Genomic DNA, 16,716 nt, shown 5'->3' with positions numbered 1-16,716 from the left:
GCTGCTATGCAGACTATGTTCTCTAGTCTGCTGTTGGCTGCTGGGTAGGTAGAGTACAGTGGCTTCATCAGAGCTTTTTCACTGAAAACAGCTGCCTGCTGCTAAAAAACAATGTTGACGAGAGTGTTGAGACTGAACCAAGCAGTCAATCTTTAGGTCATGAAACCAAAACAATGAGCTAAACATCTCTGAGCTGAGGCGAGTGGGTTAGTCACTGCTAATGACCCCTTTCACATTACGCACAGTCATTTGATCCTTTGTTAATATAAAAATACTAATATGACCACCTTTAAAAAAATATAGCAAGGAATGGCACAGAATTCTGCTTCTGCTATCCTAAGCTGCCATTTAAGCCCTTCTCTTACAAATAAAAAACGATTAGACAATAGCTGCATCCCTTGAGGAGACAACCATAACATCCTGGCCTCCTGGAAGACATTTATCATTTTTTCACTCAGTTAACACAAAAAAATGACAGAATGTTGTACAACGAATGAAAAAAGAGACCTAAAGAGAGAAGTCCAAACTTTCACAGCTGACCAATCACTATAAAGCCCCTGTTTCAGCCATGAGGTGGACCATTCCACATCAAACCTAGCAGTAGTAATGGACTGAACCAGTATTTATACAATCCCTGTAAAGAAAGGAGTCCTGTGTTAGAATGAAACGAAGGTTGAACCACGGTTTATTGTCCAGTTAACAAACGACAAAAGATCTCCTGCTTCTAAAGCATTTTAAAAAAGAACTGGTCGTCTCTCTATTTCATTATTTGACTTCTTAATTTCAGTTATTTGCTTTGATCTTATTGTGGCACCTGTTTCAAAAATTCAGAGATACAGAACCAAGTGTTGCGACACCTTGCAGAGCCTTCGTGTTTTACACCCAAAATGTAATGATGTCTATTTTGGCTGGCACACCTGGGACACAACGGCGAGAAGAAACCCAGCTTAAAGCAGCTGAGGGAGGCTTCTTCAATCACGTTTCATCGGATTGGTTTCAGTCACTTAGACTTGTGCAACACGAACCTTATGATCCTATAATTCTCAGAAAGCATTTGTACCACTGTGTTCTCTTTCACACTTGCCTGAGGAAGAATCTGTAGTTGAAAATGTTGCCTTGAAAAGAGAAATAAACTATTTACAGTGTGCAGAACTCTTAAGTGTCCAGGAGTAAAGTATTTTGTGTTTGGACCAGAGTATCTTTGTCTGGATGTGCTCATACTTGGTCCATAGATAGATAGATAGATAGATAGATAGATAGATAGATAGATAGATAGATAGATAGATAGATAGATAGATAGATAGATAGATAGATAGAGTAACAGGAAGGTACAGAGAACAGAAATTAGTGGCAGCGCAGCAATCACAGGCAGTCAGTTCTGCAGGTTTTTAATCAAACAAACCTCAACCAACACAAAACAACACAAAACGTAGCTCAGTCCAGAGCTCGATCGGTTAACTATACAACTAAACTAAATCAGCCGGGCCACTAGCCGACTTACCGGGCTTAATCTTCTTCCACCCGAGGAGAAGACACTCTTCTCCCCTCGTCGTCTCCTCTCTGCTCCGTTTCCTTCCTTGCCTTTTGTTCCCCTCCCTGATGAGGAGATCAGGATCAGGTGTGTCTCTTCCCACACCTGATCTCAATGCTCTCCTGAAGGAGTGGGTGGAGCCTTCTGGCTGGAATGTAGAAACCAGCCACTACCCTGCCCCTCAGGCCCTTACAATATATATATATATATATTCAGTATATATTGTTTTTTATGTAGAGGTATGTTGTTAACCCTGTTTGTATCTAAATAATTGTTGTTTAATATAAGTCCAAATGCTTGAATTTTGTAAACTGCAACATGACTGGTTGATGGAGGCAAACAAGCACGAGGTCATAATTCTAGATTTAATTGTCCCATACAAAGTATTCATACCCGCATTAGCAGCAGTAGGCTGCTGTAAAGCGCCCGGGGAGCAACTTGGGTTCAGTGTCTCACTCAAGGCCATTTGGACGTGTGGGCTAGAGGAGCCGGGGATCAAACCGCCGGTCATCAGATTAGTGGACGGCCCGCATTAGCCCCTGAGTCAGAGCCGCCTGTAAGCTTAACATCTATGTGCAGATTGTTTCAGCGGCTCCATGAAAAATTCATTGGTCAAATAAAGTGACGTGTGGTGCTCAGATGATGCATGGAGGCCACATAGCTGCAGTGACCTGACTTCCATGTGGTTTTGGTGCAGGTGTGCTACGGGACGGTGGTGACATCGTGATGGATGGAGGCTCTCGCTCCAGCAGCGGGAGCGGGAGGCCCATCCGCTAAACGTCACTCTGTCACCTTTGACCAACGCTCTCCCCCGACTTAAAACACCGTCACACAGTCAGGACTCAGCCGCCTCTGGACTGCAGCACTTAGGTGAGGGAGGTTTCTAGAGAGGAGGAGGAGAAGCTCAGGGGCCAAAGCTAACATCACAGGTAGAGTTTCAAGAAGGACGAGCAGAAATTCAACCTTACTGAACCCAGACATCAGCACATTGTATCACAGCAGCATCTAAAGTCCTGTTAGCTCCGCTTTGGGATCAGATATGAGCTGATATGAGAGAGATATTCACGTTCCTGATGACACACACTTTCCCTCAGGCCGTCCTGTCAACTTCAGTTTTTGATGTGTGGCCCATTGTTCTTGTGTCCTGTGTTGTATGTGCATGGGTTATTTTCCACTGGATGTGTGTCTAGACTGCCTGCTGTGAATATGTGAGTCAGTGTTAAAGAAAGGGCTTTGAAGTTCCCCCCCTCCCCCCTCATCACAGTCAGAGACGGAGAGAAGGCCAAACAGCAGTTTAACACATAGGCTGACATGACAGTTTATGGGTGATTCATGGCCCAGTTCTACAGCGAAGATAAATGTAACATCTTTAACTCTAGGTAACTAGTTGGAAAAAATAAAAGCATGTGCATCAATCCCTGATGAAGCATAATGATTTCATTATTTCAACATTCTCTGATTGGCTTATAGTCATTGCCTACTTTGCAGAATTTGTCAACTTCATTGCTGATGAACACGATTGGTGAAAGGTTGATAGGTTAAAGATTTCAACCCAGATGTGGATGTTTTCATGAGGATGGCAGCCTTCTAACATCGTGTCCTCAATGTCCTGATTATGTGAGAAAAATGTTTTTCTTGTTTCAAATGTTACTCTTAGTGCGTTCACACCCGTCATTAGAATGTGTCTCCACATGAGTCTCAAGCTAACCAGATTTGTTTTTAACCGGTTTGTGTTTTGAATGATTTCATTTACTTACTTGTGCCGAGCAAATGGAGCAGTTAGCTATAAAAGACTGAGAGAAAATAAGTCATAGTGTGATGCTCAGAGGCTACCGGCAGCTACCGGCAACTTTCAAAGACTTTATGCCAACTGTAAACATTCTATTTCCTCATTTGGGGGATAACAAAAGTGGCGGAGCATCGATACCTTTGCTCACAAACACACATACACAACACACACGTCAGATGGAGTAGGCGGTCCTTCAATGTGGCCCAGGAAACATTGGAGGAGACATTTCTAAAAGAATGTGGCCATGCGGCCCAGACCACCTCTGAATGTGGTCCGAGCGAACAAATCTCAAAACATCTGCACACTTGTTCACAGCTGTCCACTTGAATCATGTTGATGCCAGGTCTGAACTGGGCTGTAAGCAAAGTAGCACCTGTTTAATGCCTTGTAGCTAGCACTGGGACCCATATGTCTTTGTTTCTATTATTCAGAACTAAAAAACTACATATACAGTTTACTGATAGACAACTGAAGCCCAAATAACCGCCTCTCGTATTTTTTATGTATCGGGTTTCATTCCACACTCAACACAGCAAATTCCATCTGCTGATGAAGGCTGTGAGATAGTCGGAAGCTGCATAAAAAGCTACCAAGTGGACAGTGGGATGAGGTTATTTAGTCACTTCATAATATCTGTTGGCAGTTAAAGCAAACATCTAATGAGTTGCAGGTCACAGCTTATTTTAGGCTGATTAAGCATCATCTCACATACACTAGTGTAATGTTATAAAACCAAAGGTCCTTTATTATTAATACATTTTTCTATTTTCTTTAAGGCCTATAGGCCTCATGTTACAGCTACGGCCTATAGTTCAGGACGTGGACCTCATCACTGGTCTGTCAGCTGCAGCTCTGATGCCACTATCTGTCCAGTTTGTTTTAGATCTCTGGTTAAAAAACTGTCAGCTTTTGAGATCAATCTAATTTATTATTGTTTCGGTATGACTCATGCAATATGCCAAAGCACCGCTAACCAATCATTCTCACTCTCAGCATCATAAGTGTGTGTTCGGCTGTATAGCAGTATCATATAACTCTTTCCAACCTCTTCTGTCCTCCCGAAAAACTTCTGGCTCCTCCCGTTGCGTCTCCGCCGTGCGCGCCGGAGAAGCTCCTTCACTCATTCCTTACTGGAGTTCCACAGAGCAGGAGAAAGACAAAAAAACTTCCCCCCCAAGGATTTTATATTACAGTCTGTGCTCAGCTTCTGTTCTGTGCAGATTTTCACAGTTTACAACACAAACTTTGGTTATTGCCTCTTAGAAGTTTTCGGGTTTTTTTCCAGTTTTAATCCGACTCTGCGGTTTCTGGACTTCAACCACGTTGAAATGGAATATGAGGAGTTCCTTAGAGAGAGGCTATCACGATTTTGAGGTAAAAGCATTTATATTTCCTTACAATGATTTGAGCTGAAGTTATTAAATATTTAGGGAGCACTTTGGCTGAAACCACCGCTGCAGCAGAGTGCGTCTCCCGCTGCAGTTCATCCATCCATGCGGTGATGGAGGCAGAGAGTCTCCCACGAAACTTGAGCCAAACTCGGATCAGCGCGCCAGCAAATTAAGTTTGAACTCCGACGGATTCTGACTGTTATCTGTATTATTGTTTTATTCCAGTCCAGTTTTATTTTCACAAGAATCGTGAATGTGAATCAGTTTTTACATTTTCTGTCGCATTTCTTTCCTTGAAAAGTATTTTTAAAACGCTAAAATAATAATAATAATAATGAAGAAGAATATAATAAAAACATGTGTCATGTGTTGATAACACAATATTGTTACTGTAGTTATTACACGGGCAGCTGCTCCTCTGTTGAATGAAGATGGACCCCCCTGCCGTGTGCGTCCTCCACACTCTGCTGGTGCTGATGATCTTGCCCCCTGTTGCCTCGGCCCCCTGCCCCCGACCCTGCTCCTGCCCCCAGCCCACTGAGCTCCACTGCACCTTCCGCTCCCTCATCACCATCCCAGCTGCTGTATCCAGAGACGTGGAACGCATGAATCTGGGGTCAGTCCTTTTTGCATCCTCAGCATTGACTTGGCATGCCTGTTATTTTGCTCCACTGTCAGTGATTGGATTACACTCTTAATGCAGTATAATAAAGAGATTTAACAGTATGCCATATCAGTGCCCAGGTTCATGTAGTGTTTCTCATGAATGGGTTTTACCGCCCGCCTTGGTGTTGTTGTTTCAGGTTCAACAGTATTAATAAGATTACAGACAAATCGCTGGCTGGTCTGAGGAAGCTGGAGCTTCTGATGGTCCACGGGAACGACATCCACAGTCTACCCCATGGAGTGTTCAAGGATCTTACTTCACTGCAGGTACACCGGCTTAACACACAATGAAAATATTACCTGGGAAAGAAAGAATGCATGAATGAATAGTGGCTGCCCTTGAGCAAGACACTGAACCACAATGATGGATCACTGTTGCTATATTAAGTTCATAAAAAATATGTCTGCATCAGCACATTAAATGTCCAAATGTGTGGTTGAAGATCTGTCATCCGTTCAGCATAACGTGTCTCATCTGAGGAAAATGTGGGATCATAATGTCATCATTACTCATGATGATTTTCTTTCTCCTTGTTGCTCGTTGGTTTAGATGTTGAAGATGAGCTATAACAAGCTGAAGGAGATCAACAGACACACCCTTCAGGGTCTCAGGGCCTTGGCCAGGTTACACCTGGACCACAACCGACTGGAGTTCATCCACCCAGACGCCTTCCAGGGCCTCACCTCCCTGCGGCTGCTACAGCTGGAAGGCAACCGGCTTCAGCAGCTGCACCCAGCCACCTTCACCACCTTCACCCTGATGGGCCACTTCCACGTCTCCACTCTGAGGCACCTCTATCTGTCAGACAACATGCTGACATCACTGCCCTCCAGGCTGGTGGCGACCATGCCACAGCTGGAGAACCTGTACCTCCATGGGAACTCGTGGATATGCGACTGCAACATGAGGTGGCTCCATGAATGGGACAAAACATCTCCAGGTCAGACTTTTAATTTCCACACTGCAATTTGATTTAGACCTTTATTTACAGAGTAAATTTTTTCTTTTCCACACTCTTTCAGCAGGAAGTCCTTATTGTTGAGCCTTTACAGACTAGTGACCTGATACATTATCTACAATTTTTTATAGATTGGAACATTCAAAGATGTTAATCCAAGAATAATTCAAGATCTTATTTGACAGCTTTGTGTTTTTTGTCTCCAGGTGTCTTGAAATGTAAAAAGGACAGGGCCCTTCCCGGTGGCCAGCTGTGTCCCATGTGCTCCTCTCCCAGGCACCTCCAGAGGAAAGAGCTTCAGGCTCTGGAGAACCTGGTGTGCAGCAGCCCCGTCATCAGTTCTCCTCACAGGACTTCCCCACCTGTTGACGTCGAGAGTGAGGTCATGACCATAGAGGACTTCAGGGAATCATTTGGGAACATTTCCCTGGGCCTGTCCGACGAACATGGGAATGAGGTGGATCTGGAGTGTGGTATTGGCGAACCAAGAGTGCTTACCAAGATCAACTGGGAGCAGGTCAACCAGCTCCAGCTGGCCTCCAACATCACTGTGTCTGTGGATCTTGAATGCCCTGTCGACAGAGAAAAGTATGAGCATCTGTGGAGGCTCATCGCATACTACAGTAATGTGCCAGCCCACTTGCAAAGGGGGATTATGCTCAGAAGTCAGCCAAATCCAATCTATGTGTACAGACAGGACTCTGAGAAGGATGCCCAGTACTACACAGGTGTTAAAGTTAATATGATGGCCCAGCCGGCATGGCTGATGCAGACATCTGCAAACCTTCAGCTGAACAGACTTCAATCATCAGCCAAGATGGTCAAATTGATCCTGAGCACGGACTTCTCGGAGACAGTTGAGACAGAGCTTGTGCGCAGAGAGAGGAGGACATGGGTCATGATTGAATCAATAAACACGACCAGCACAGTGTTGGGTGCTATCCTGGGAAATCCGAGTCAAATGTACTGCAACGTGCACAGTTCTGGCCAACCAGTCATACACTGGATCTTGCCAGACGGCTCTACGGTGGAGGCACCATACAACAGTCCAGACAACAGGGTGTCTCTGTCCAGCAATGGACGGCTGGTCATTAAAGCTGTCAGCCACGCTGACACTGGAATATACTACTGTATTGCAAAGGTTGATGGAGACCTTGCTGTCATGCCATTCCATCTGACAGTGCAGGAATCCTCTAGCCCTCCCCCAGGGGAGGACACCTCAATTACACCTATCGAGGGATTTGCTGGCAACCCTATTTCCCTGCCTTGCACAGCATCTGGTTCTCCTGATGCTGAAATTAACTGGATTCTACCGAACAGCAACATAGTTAGTTTCCAAGCTAACTCCTCTAGAGCTTTGGTCTATTCCAATGGCACACTACATATCCCACAGACTCAGCTATTGGACAGTGGTTATTATAAATGCATCGCCATTAATCCTCATGGTGTGGATACACTGGCTACAAAAATCACTTTTGTCCGGCGCAAAGGGCTTATAAGGCCTTTGAGGAAGTTGCCAACAAGACCTCAGTCAGTGTCAGGGGTGAACACTCAGATTAAAGTCTCCATAGAGGATGCAGAGGAGGCATCAGGGGACATTGAGGTTACTCAGGTGGGGGCTCCAATGAGCCGCTTGGATCCTGTGAGGAAGAGAATTCCAGGAATTGTGGCCCCTGGCAGGAGGGGCGTCCATCCATCGAGGAATAGGTGGCGGAGGCCGCCGGTGCTTCAAAAACCAACAGGATCACATGTTGAAGACAGGAAGAACACAGTTGACAGCAGGAGGAAGATTAATATGTCAAAGAGTAAAATAGACCCAGAGAAATGGGCTGATATTTTGGCTAAGATTAGGGATCGAAATGCTCACAATACTGTGACACCACTCCCAGTTCAGCATACAACAGAGAGGAAACAGACAGAGAAAGCAACACAGTCACAAGTTACTATTGAGGGATCTTCAGATGGCATGACTGTGCAGGGCCACGATTACTTTACAACACCACTCACTCCAACACAATATAGACAAATGAAAACGAATGAACATAATACAGAAAGTCAACGCACAGACTTGACATCTAACAGCTACACCACACATAATGCACGCGATATGACATCAAACAGTCAGCACACACAAAGCCTACATGTTGCAGCAGATCCACACACAACACAGACTCCATACAATGCACAGCACACAGTCCAAGATACAAATTTGGATATACACACAACTTCAAACAGTGTATTTTTCCTCCCACAGCAGACCACATCTGTTCCCCTACACGATGTCACTTTCTGGCAGGCCAACACAAACACTGCAAGCAGCAGTACATTTTCTCTAAAAGAAAGCCAAAGCACAAATACAGATGTTAATGGAGTCAAAACAGCTGATGCATCCAAGGCCTCGGAGAGAGGAGAGAATATGGACAGACCGAATGTTGGTGCCAACTCTATTAATGAAAGAGAACTGTCTTCAAGGGGAAGTCAAATTATCCCTTCAGTCGACCTCAATGAATCAGAAACAAGCCAAGAGGAAAATGGAAAATATCTTAGTGTGACTACCACAACATCACAGTTGCATACTCATCCAAAGGATACAACACTTGATGATTTGCAATCTCAAGCAATGCTCACACAAGTACCTCCAACAACTACACTAGTACCCACCACTACAAGAAGGAGGGGGTCTGAAGGACGAGTCCCCTCGCGCATTCGACAACCTAACTCCAGGAGAAGGAATGGGGGTCGTCGGAGAAATCCAAACAAAAGGAAACAAAAGCTGATTAAACCCACCCAGTTTATTGCCACCACGCCTGCAAATGCTCCCTTAGCAACACTCAGGACCACTGCCTCCACACAGCTAAAAATAGACCCATTAGAAGTTAAAACAGCCAATTTCAATACCACTGTTCCATTCAGCGGCAGCCAAGCAGCGTCATCAGGCATACTGAGTCATGAAGAAAGCACAGTCTTAAGGCATGACGATGAGGCAGCCAGAAAACTCTCCTCACTTCCAGCTTCTCCCTCCGAAACAAACAACAGCCATCAACCCACAGCCAAACCACTATTGAAAACCACATCACCATCATTTCCAACAGCCTCTCCAGAAGTAGGTCACGGAAAGACAAGTTCTCAAACAACCCTGAAAATCTCAGAAAGTGCATCTCCTCCTGAGCTCTTGGATAAAATCACATTAATCACTCAGCAGAGGTCTACGGGCAGCTCTCTTCCACCTGTTAAACCCTTAGAGGAGACACAACAGGTTAGCGCTACAGGAGACCTTGGACCTCTGCCACACTCTGGGGATTTTCACACTCTAACGCAATTGCTAACAGATGTCGGGCAGAATGAATCAGACTATCAATACACACCCACGGAAAAAGGTGACAGAATGCTTTTGAAAGAGACTGACATTCATTTTTCACTGCTGCCATCCCCATCTGCCTCAGCTGCTTCCTTGATCGAGCATGAAATCAAGACAACCTCTGGTTACACTTCAAGTGGCTTGATTACGACACTGAGCGTGCCTCTTGGGGGTGATTTGGACACAGAAGAGGTTACCACAAAGAAACCTACACTACCTGAAAGACCTGCAAATGCAGGAAATAACTTTGATGCTCCTTTGACAAGTATCGTCAGAACAACAACTGTCTCTGCTTCTTCATCAAGGCCTGATGCTGTGATCCCATCTAGAGCGGCGTCGCATGTCACGTTCCCCAAAACATCTTCCACAGAAGCCAAAATGGGCCCTTCATTTAGGGCCATCACTCAGGAGGCTCCCACGATCAACATAATTCCAGACAACTACGGTCAAGACCAACGAACACAACCCATCACATCAGCGTCTAGGAGAACATCAGACTTTCGTCCTGCAACCCAGTCAACTGACAACAAGCTGGCTCTATTTATTAGTACAAATCCAACTTCCCCAGCCCTAAAATTTACCAGCAGGCAGTCAATCAAACCGACTGCCACCCCAGCCCCAACAATTGCTGCAATTCAAACCGATCCATTCAGAGAGGGACTTCCAACAAGCACTCAGGATGTGTCCAAAAGGCACCAGCTCCCTGGAAAAGGATCTATTCCAAGAGGGAAGCCAAGAATAACTAACAGCAATATCCAGACTTTCACTGTGGACGCTGAAACAGATGCTCAGCTTCCCTGTGGGGCTGAGGGTGAGCCAATGCCCTTCCTGTCATGGACTAAAGTTGCTAGTGGTATGTATTACTTAACTACCTAACGACTCAGTATTTTATGTACACCAGGTCAAGCTTCTTTACAAACACTATGGGAAATGGAAAAAAATAAAGATGAAATCAGTGTAATCACATAGTTTGGCCCAGAATATGCATAAGTAATGTAAATTATTAATCATCATTATTGTTAGTAGTAATAGTAATAATTATAATAATAAAACAAGGTCAAATTAGATAAAAGTGCAGACACCTTGTTGTTTTTCAATATGGTTAGACATTCATCATCAGTGAAGATGTGTTTTTAATATGTACAGTACAACACAATGTTCACACATGAACAACTTCTCATTTTTTTGTTCCAAGCCCCTTTGTTAAAAATTGGAGGAAGCCGGGCTACTTTATGCAGATGTGTATGGGGATTAACTTGTTTTTCGAGCCAGCTTTATGTGGCCATTTGAGGAACTGCAGTTTTTGGCATTGCCGCGTAGGCTTCATTTCTCAGCATCAGAGGCTGCCTCTTTGTGCCATGTTTGTTACAGATCTGGAAAAAGATAACAAGTTCCAATATTATTTTTTAAAAAGGTAAAAAAAAAAGGTGGTGATCAAACCTATTACCAGAATATTGATATTGCTTTAATGCTGACAAATCCCAAATTAAGTTCAGTGCATTTCAGGAGATTTTTAGGATTTGTTTTCTACAATATCTGTGCAACGTTTTCGGTGAGGGACCAATTATGGTTTTGGCGAATGAAGTATTCCCTTGAACATGGTTAATTTTTATCTAATTTCCCCCTGGGGATGAATAAAGTTTATATCTATCTATCTCTCTATTTGTTTGTGAGATATGGCACCCACACAAATGTATTGTCTTTTTGCACAGCCTGCAAATAATACACCCATTTCATCTACACTATATTGTTTTTTGTCTTTTTCAACATTAAATAATTCTTCACCTTATATTTATAATATGTCTGAGAGAACACTGTCTTTTTTACAATTGCTGTCTTTCCATTCATGCAGGGGCGAGTATTGCTCAGAACACCAGGGTCCAGAGGTTTGAGGTCCATCCAAATGGTACATTAATCATCAGGAACACACATCCCTTGGACGAGGGCCAGTACCTTTGCACAGTCCAGAACCAGTACGGCACAGACAAGTTGGTGGTCGACCTTGTGGTCCTGTCTCAGCATCCGCGGATCCTCCAGCATCGGCACAGAGACATCCCTGTGCACCTCGGTGACAAAGTCAAGTTGGAGTGTAAAGTGGAGGGTCACCCTATGCCTCGAGTCACATGGGTGCTCCCTAACCATGTCCACGTAGCTGCTTCCCCACTTGGTGTTGCCCCTCAGCAGCATGTGGCCGTCTTTAGTAACGGAACACTCCAGATCAGCCAGGCCACATACACAGACAGAGGGATTTATAAGTGCATTGGCAGCAGTGCAGCTGGGGCCGACTCAGTCTCAGTCCGCCTTTATGTCTCCATGTTGCCACCTGTGATTCAGCAGGCACAACATGAGAACATCACCCTCCCAGAGGGCAGCCCCGCCTACATCCACTGCACTGCAACAGGGGCCCCTCAGTCAGTCATCACTTGGATCACACCTGATGGAGTGCAGCTCACTGCTTCACAGTTTGTTACTGGACGCAACCTCATTGTCTTTCCCAATGGGACCCTGTACATACGGGGATTGGGCCAGGGAAATGCTGGGAGATATGAGTGTTCAGCCAGTAACACGGTGGCATCGAGCAAGAGATCAGTGATCTTGAGCACAAGGAGGAATCCGAACTCTGCCAAGGCCAGTATCACCTTGTCGTCCCCCCAGAGAACAGATGTGATCTATGGGGGGAGGCTGATGCTCAACTGTGTGGCAACAGGAGGGCCGGAGCCCCGGATCATCTGGAGGACACCCTCTAAGAAGCTGGTGGATGCTCAGTACAGGTAACAAATGTACATGCAAATTAATCCTTTTTCTAAAGCAATAAATGTTTAAATATATGCATACATTTAATGTCCTCTGAATGCTATTGTTTCTATTATTTTTGCAGTTTTGACCCCAGGATAAAGGTGTTCCCCAATGGCACTATCACCATTCATTCTGTGACAGACAAGGACAGTGGTGACTACCTGTGTGTGGCACGTAACAAGATGGGTGATGACTACGTTCTGCTGCGGGTCGACATGTTGACCAGACCGGCCAAGATCGAGCAGAAGCAGCAGAGATCCAATCAGGAGGTGGTGTACGGTGGGGACCTGAAGGTGGACTGTGTGGCATCTGGTGTCCCCAACCCAGAGATCAGCTGGGCACTGCCGGACGGCAGCATGGTCAACCCGGTCAAACAAAGAGATGGTGTCAGCGGGGGACGCAGTCGCAGGTATGAGCTGCTTCATAGTGACTCTCAGAATTAACTTTCACGTTTAAAATATACCTCCATTGGTCCATTCAGAGGTGCTGAATCAACTGAAAGAACTGTTAAGAGGTTGTGGTTTTTGTTTTTTGACATGAATGATTAAAAAAGACTTTATAAGAAGAAAAAGGATGTTTGAGAAGTTCTGAATTAGTTGTAAGTTGGTTATTACATCCATCTCTTCATTCAGCACTTTATAGTCTAAATGTAAGCATGAACAGATTTGACGCTATAAAGATTTCTGTTAGAAAACCAGTGCTCTCTTAAATTACATCATTTCAAGTCAATTAATTTAGCCCAATGTCTCAAATCTCAAATTAGCTTCAAGGGCATTTACAATCTGTACAGCATATCAAACCTCATGCCCTTTGACCCTCGCTTTGGTTTAGGAAAAACTTTCCAAAAAAGCTTTAATGGGGAAAAAATGTAAGAAACATCAGGAAGCGTTACAGAGCAGGGTTCCTTGCATGCATGCAATAGAAATGTACATAATGTCCATACAACTAATTGGAAAATGTTCCCTGACTCTGCTACTGTGGCAGCTCACCACCTAAGATTGATGACTATTTACACTTCCACAGAAAATTACTTCAACAACCAATTTTGGCATGTGCTGTTACGATAAAAACACTCCTTTGTATTTCAACTGGATTTATTGTTTCCTGCCATGATACATGCAACATACTGTAAATACATATTTTCACTCTATCAAGGCTGGGCAACCAAACACATTGTTTTCTGACACATAATCGCTGACTGATCACAGAAAAAGGCTCACAGAGTATCAAATAGTACCTTTGTTGTCAGCTGTTAAAAAATACAGAACTTGCGTTCCTGGTACAGTATGCAAAGAACTTCACTACCAGCTTTCATTACGTGGATATACAGTTCTTGACAAGGGATTTATTTCTATTAATTGTGCTGAGTTTCTTCAGTAAGAAAAGTGCTGTATATGAAAAAAGTAAGTTACAATGTGTGATGTCCAAATCTTCATAATTGCATTAATTCATAAATGTTCTACTAAATATACATGAATGTATTTAACTCTCAACTGATAGCTACAGTCATCAAAGTGTAAACATCAGTATCTCCCTTCCCCCCTTCCCTCTCTCAACTGTATATAGGTATGTGGTGTTTGACAATGGAACGCTGTACTTCAACCATGTCGGCATGCCAGAGGAAGGTGATTACACCTGCTACGCTGAGAACCAACTTGGCAAGGATGAGATGAAGGTTAGAGTCAAAGTCAAGGCTGCAACTTCCCCGCCACAAATCCAGGATAAAGACCAAAAGTTCGTCAGGGTTTTCTACGGTGAGACAGTCACACTGAGATGCAATGCCAAAGGGGAACCAATGCCAACCATCACATGGATATCCCCTACAAATAGAGTGATCTCCCCTGCATTAGACAAATACCAGGTCCTGGATGATGGAACATTGGTGGTTCAAAAGGTCCAGCGTTTTGATGGAGGTAACTACACCTGCATGTCCAGGAACAATGCAGGACAAGACCATAAAGTCATTAGGCTGGAGGTCCAAGTAACATCTCCAATGATCAACGGCATAAGAGGAACTGCCAACGCCATCAAGGTGGCCGCAGTCCAGGATCAGCGGAAGCTGGTGGACTGTGTGGCAAAGGGAACTCCCACCCCTCGCATCATGTGGGTACTACCAGGAAATGTGATCCTACCTGCACCATACCACAGCAACAGAATGACAGTTCACCAAAATGGTACCTTGGAAATCCGGTCAGCCAAGAGGACAGACTCGGGGCAACTGGCTTGTATTGCTCGTAATGAAGGAGGAGAGGTCAAGCTTGTGGTCAACTTGGATGTGAAAGAGGTTGTTGAGAGTCCACAAATTAGAGGTTCCAAAACAGATAGCCTTTCACTGACTGTGGGCAATACAATGACTTTGAATTGCTCTTTTCAGGGCTCAACACTTCCTCACCTTACTTGGATCTTACCCAACGGCACACCATTGCATAGCGGTGCTCGGTTTTCTAAGTTTTTCCACAAGCCCGACGGCTCTTTGATCATCAGCAACCCCTCTGTTGCTGAAACTGGTATGTACCGCTGTCTGGGGCGTAATTCGCGAGGGCTTGTGGAGCGTACGATCACATTGTCCCCGGGGAGAAAGCCTGAGATCAACAACAGCTATAACTCTCCTGTCAGTGTTGTGAATGGGGAAAGACTTTTGCTTCATTGTCTAACCAGTGGCGAACCTCTCAGACTAACATGGACGATACCCAGTGGGGTGGTCCTCAACAGGCCACAGAGAGCTGGACGATACGCTGTTCTACCTAATGGAACACTTGCCATCCAACAAGTATCAGTCTATGATCGGGGTTCCTACGTGTGCAGAGCGGCAAATGAGTACGGCAGCGCTCAGCTTTCTGCATCAGTAATTGTGATTGCATACCCACCTCGCATTACAAACGGCCCTCCCCCTGTGGTTTATGCTAAACATGGAGTTGCTGTTCAGTTAAACTGTGTAGCAACTGGGATCCCAAGAGTGGAGGTAGCATGGGAAACCCCTGATAAAACCCGCTTGGCTGTCAGTGCGCAGCCACGCCTTTTTGGGAACAAGTACCTCCATCCACAAGGTTCCCTCATCATCCAGAACCCGACACAAAGAGATGCTGGCGTCTATCGATGCACAGCTAGGAATGCCATAGGCATCGACTCTAAAGCTACCATTCTCCAAGTGTTTTGAAGAATTTCACTTCATAATGGTCCATTGCCATACTGTATGCCCAAGCAACTGCCTAGATAAACGTTTTTTATGATCATAATGTTGTAAAAAACTGCAGCCACAATGATGAAATATTGAGTTGATTAAAACCTGTAGTTGTGTTTTTTAGAGGCAAAATGTTGATGGTATTTTGCAGCACCACAGTTTACCCTTCACATAATTTTTTGTATAATCCCCATCACTGGGAATTATCAAGGGCCTCCCATTTTGAGCAATGTTTGCTGAAGAAATGTTAATCATGTGGGGAAGCAGACGACAATAATGCCAGTTTGGCTGTGTTTTTTGCATTGCATCATTTTTACAGTTACTGCTCATGGACAGTTGTTGTTCTAATTTCTTTTGGATACCAGTTGTTGTGCTTTGCAGTTTAGCTTCAGGCTAATGACTTGTACAGTCCCTTTGTGCAGTCTATTACCCTTTACTGAATTATTTACCTTTTATGAGTAATAACTAATATTCATTCTATAAGGGGATGGCACAGACGAATAGTTGTAGTTACCTGATTGGTTCTACACAGGCCAAACACCATAATAAAACCAAAATTAATTAAAATATGTTGACACATTCCTTAACTTCTGTATATTTCAAATCACTCAGGGAAATGGGACGAAGAGTAAAAAACAAGTGTCTCTATATTCCTACCATACTAGAACAAAAAATTGATCCATTGATCCTGTCTGACCAGTGAACAAAGACTCTCAGAAGCATCCTCAGCTATACCTTTGCTTTGATGGCATAGTACAGTTGCTTCTGAGATTGACAGAAGAATTGCATAATTTATATAACAAATTTTCTAACTAAGAAATATTGTTTAACTTAATTACAGAATTGTATGTTGCTAATAAGATTTCTTAAGGCAGATGATTTGTATTTTTTTACTCCAAAGACATCAGTTGGTATCCAATGCTTTTCATAAATGTCTATCTTAGTTTCTGTGTTGTCATAACTGCACATATTGCAATAACTGATTGTTTCTGCTCTCAGCAGTCCTCAGCATGTCCTCATTTGTAAATTATTCGTCTTTCACAGA

At 44.1% G+C, this 16,716-nt stretch overlaps 1 protein-coding gene across 1 annotated transcript; it reads left to right on the top strand.

Annotated features, from left to right (window-relative positions):
- The first annotated feature begins 5,142 nt into the window (after positions 1-5,142).
- On the top strand, positions 5,143-16,236 carry mxra5a (matrix-remodelling associated 5a). Its single transcript, XM_076095043.1, has 8 exons — positions 5,143-5,327; positions 5,515-5,644; positions 5,928-6,318; positions 6,543-8,390; positions 8,532-10,547; positions 11,547-12,465; positions 12,573-12,899; positions 14,057-16,236. The coding sequence occupies exons 1-8, from the start codon at positions 5,143-5,145 to the stop codon at positions 15,645-15,647; spliced, it is 7,407 nt and encodes a 2,468-aa protein (XP_075951158.1). The 3' UTR covers positions 15,648-16,236.
- Positions 16,237-16,716: the final 480 nt, after the last annotated feature.

Source organism: Anarhichas minor, unplaced genomic scaffold (assembly GCF_050575085.1).
Source record: "Anarhichas minor isolate MPS153535 unplaced genomic scaffold, ASM5057508v1 ptg000018l, whole genome shotgun sequence".
NCBI classification, from domain to species: Eukaryota; Metazoa; Chordata; class Actinopteri; order Perciformes; family Anarhichadidae; genus Anarhichas; species Anarhichas minor.
Note: the sequence above shows the minus strand (reverse complement) of the source record. Positions and strands in the feature narration are given on the sequence as shown.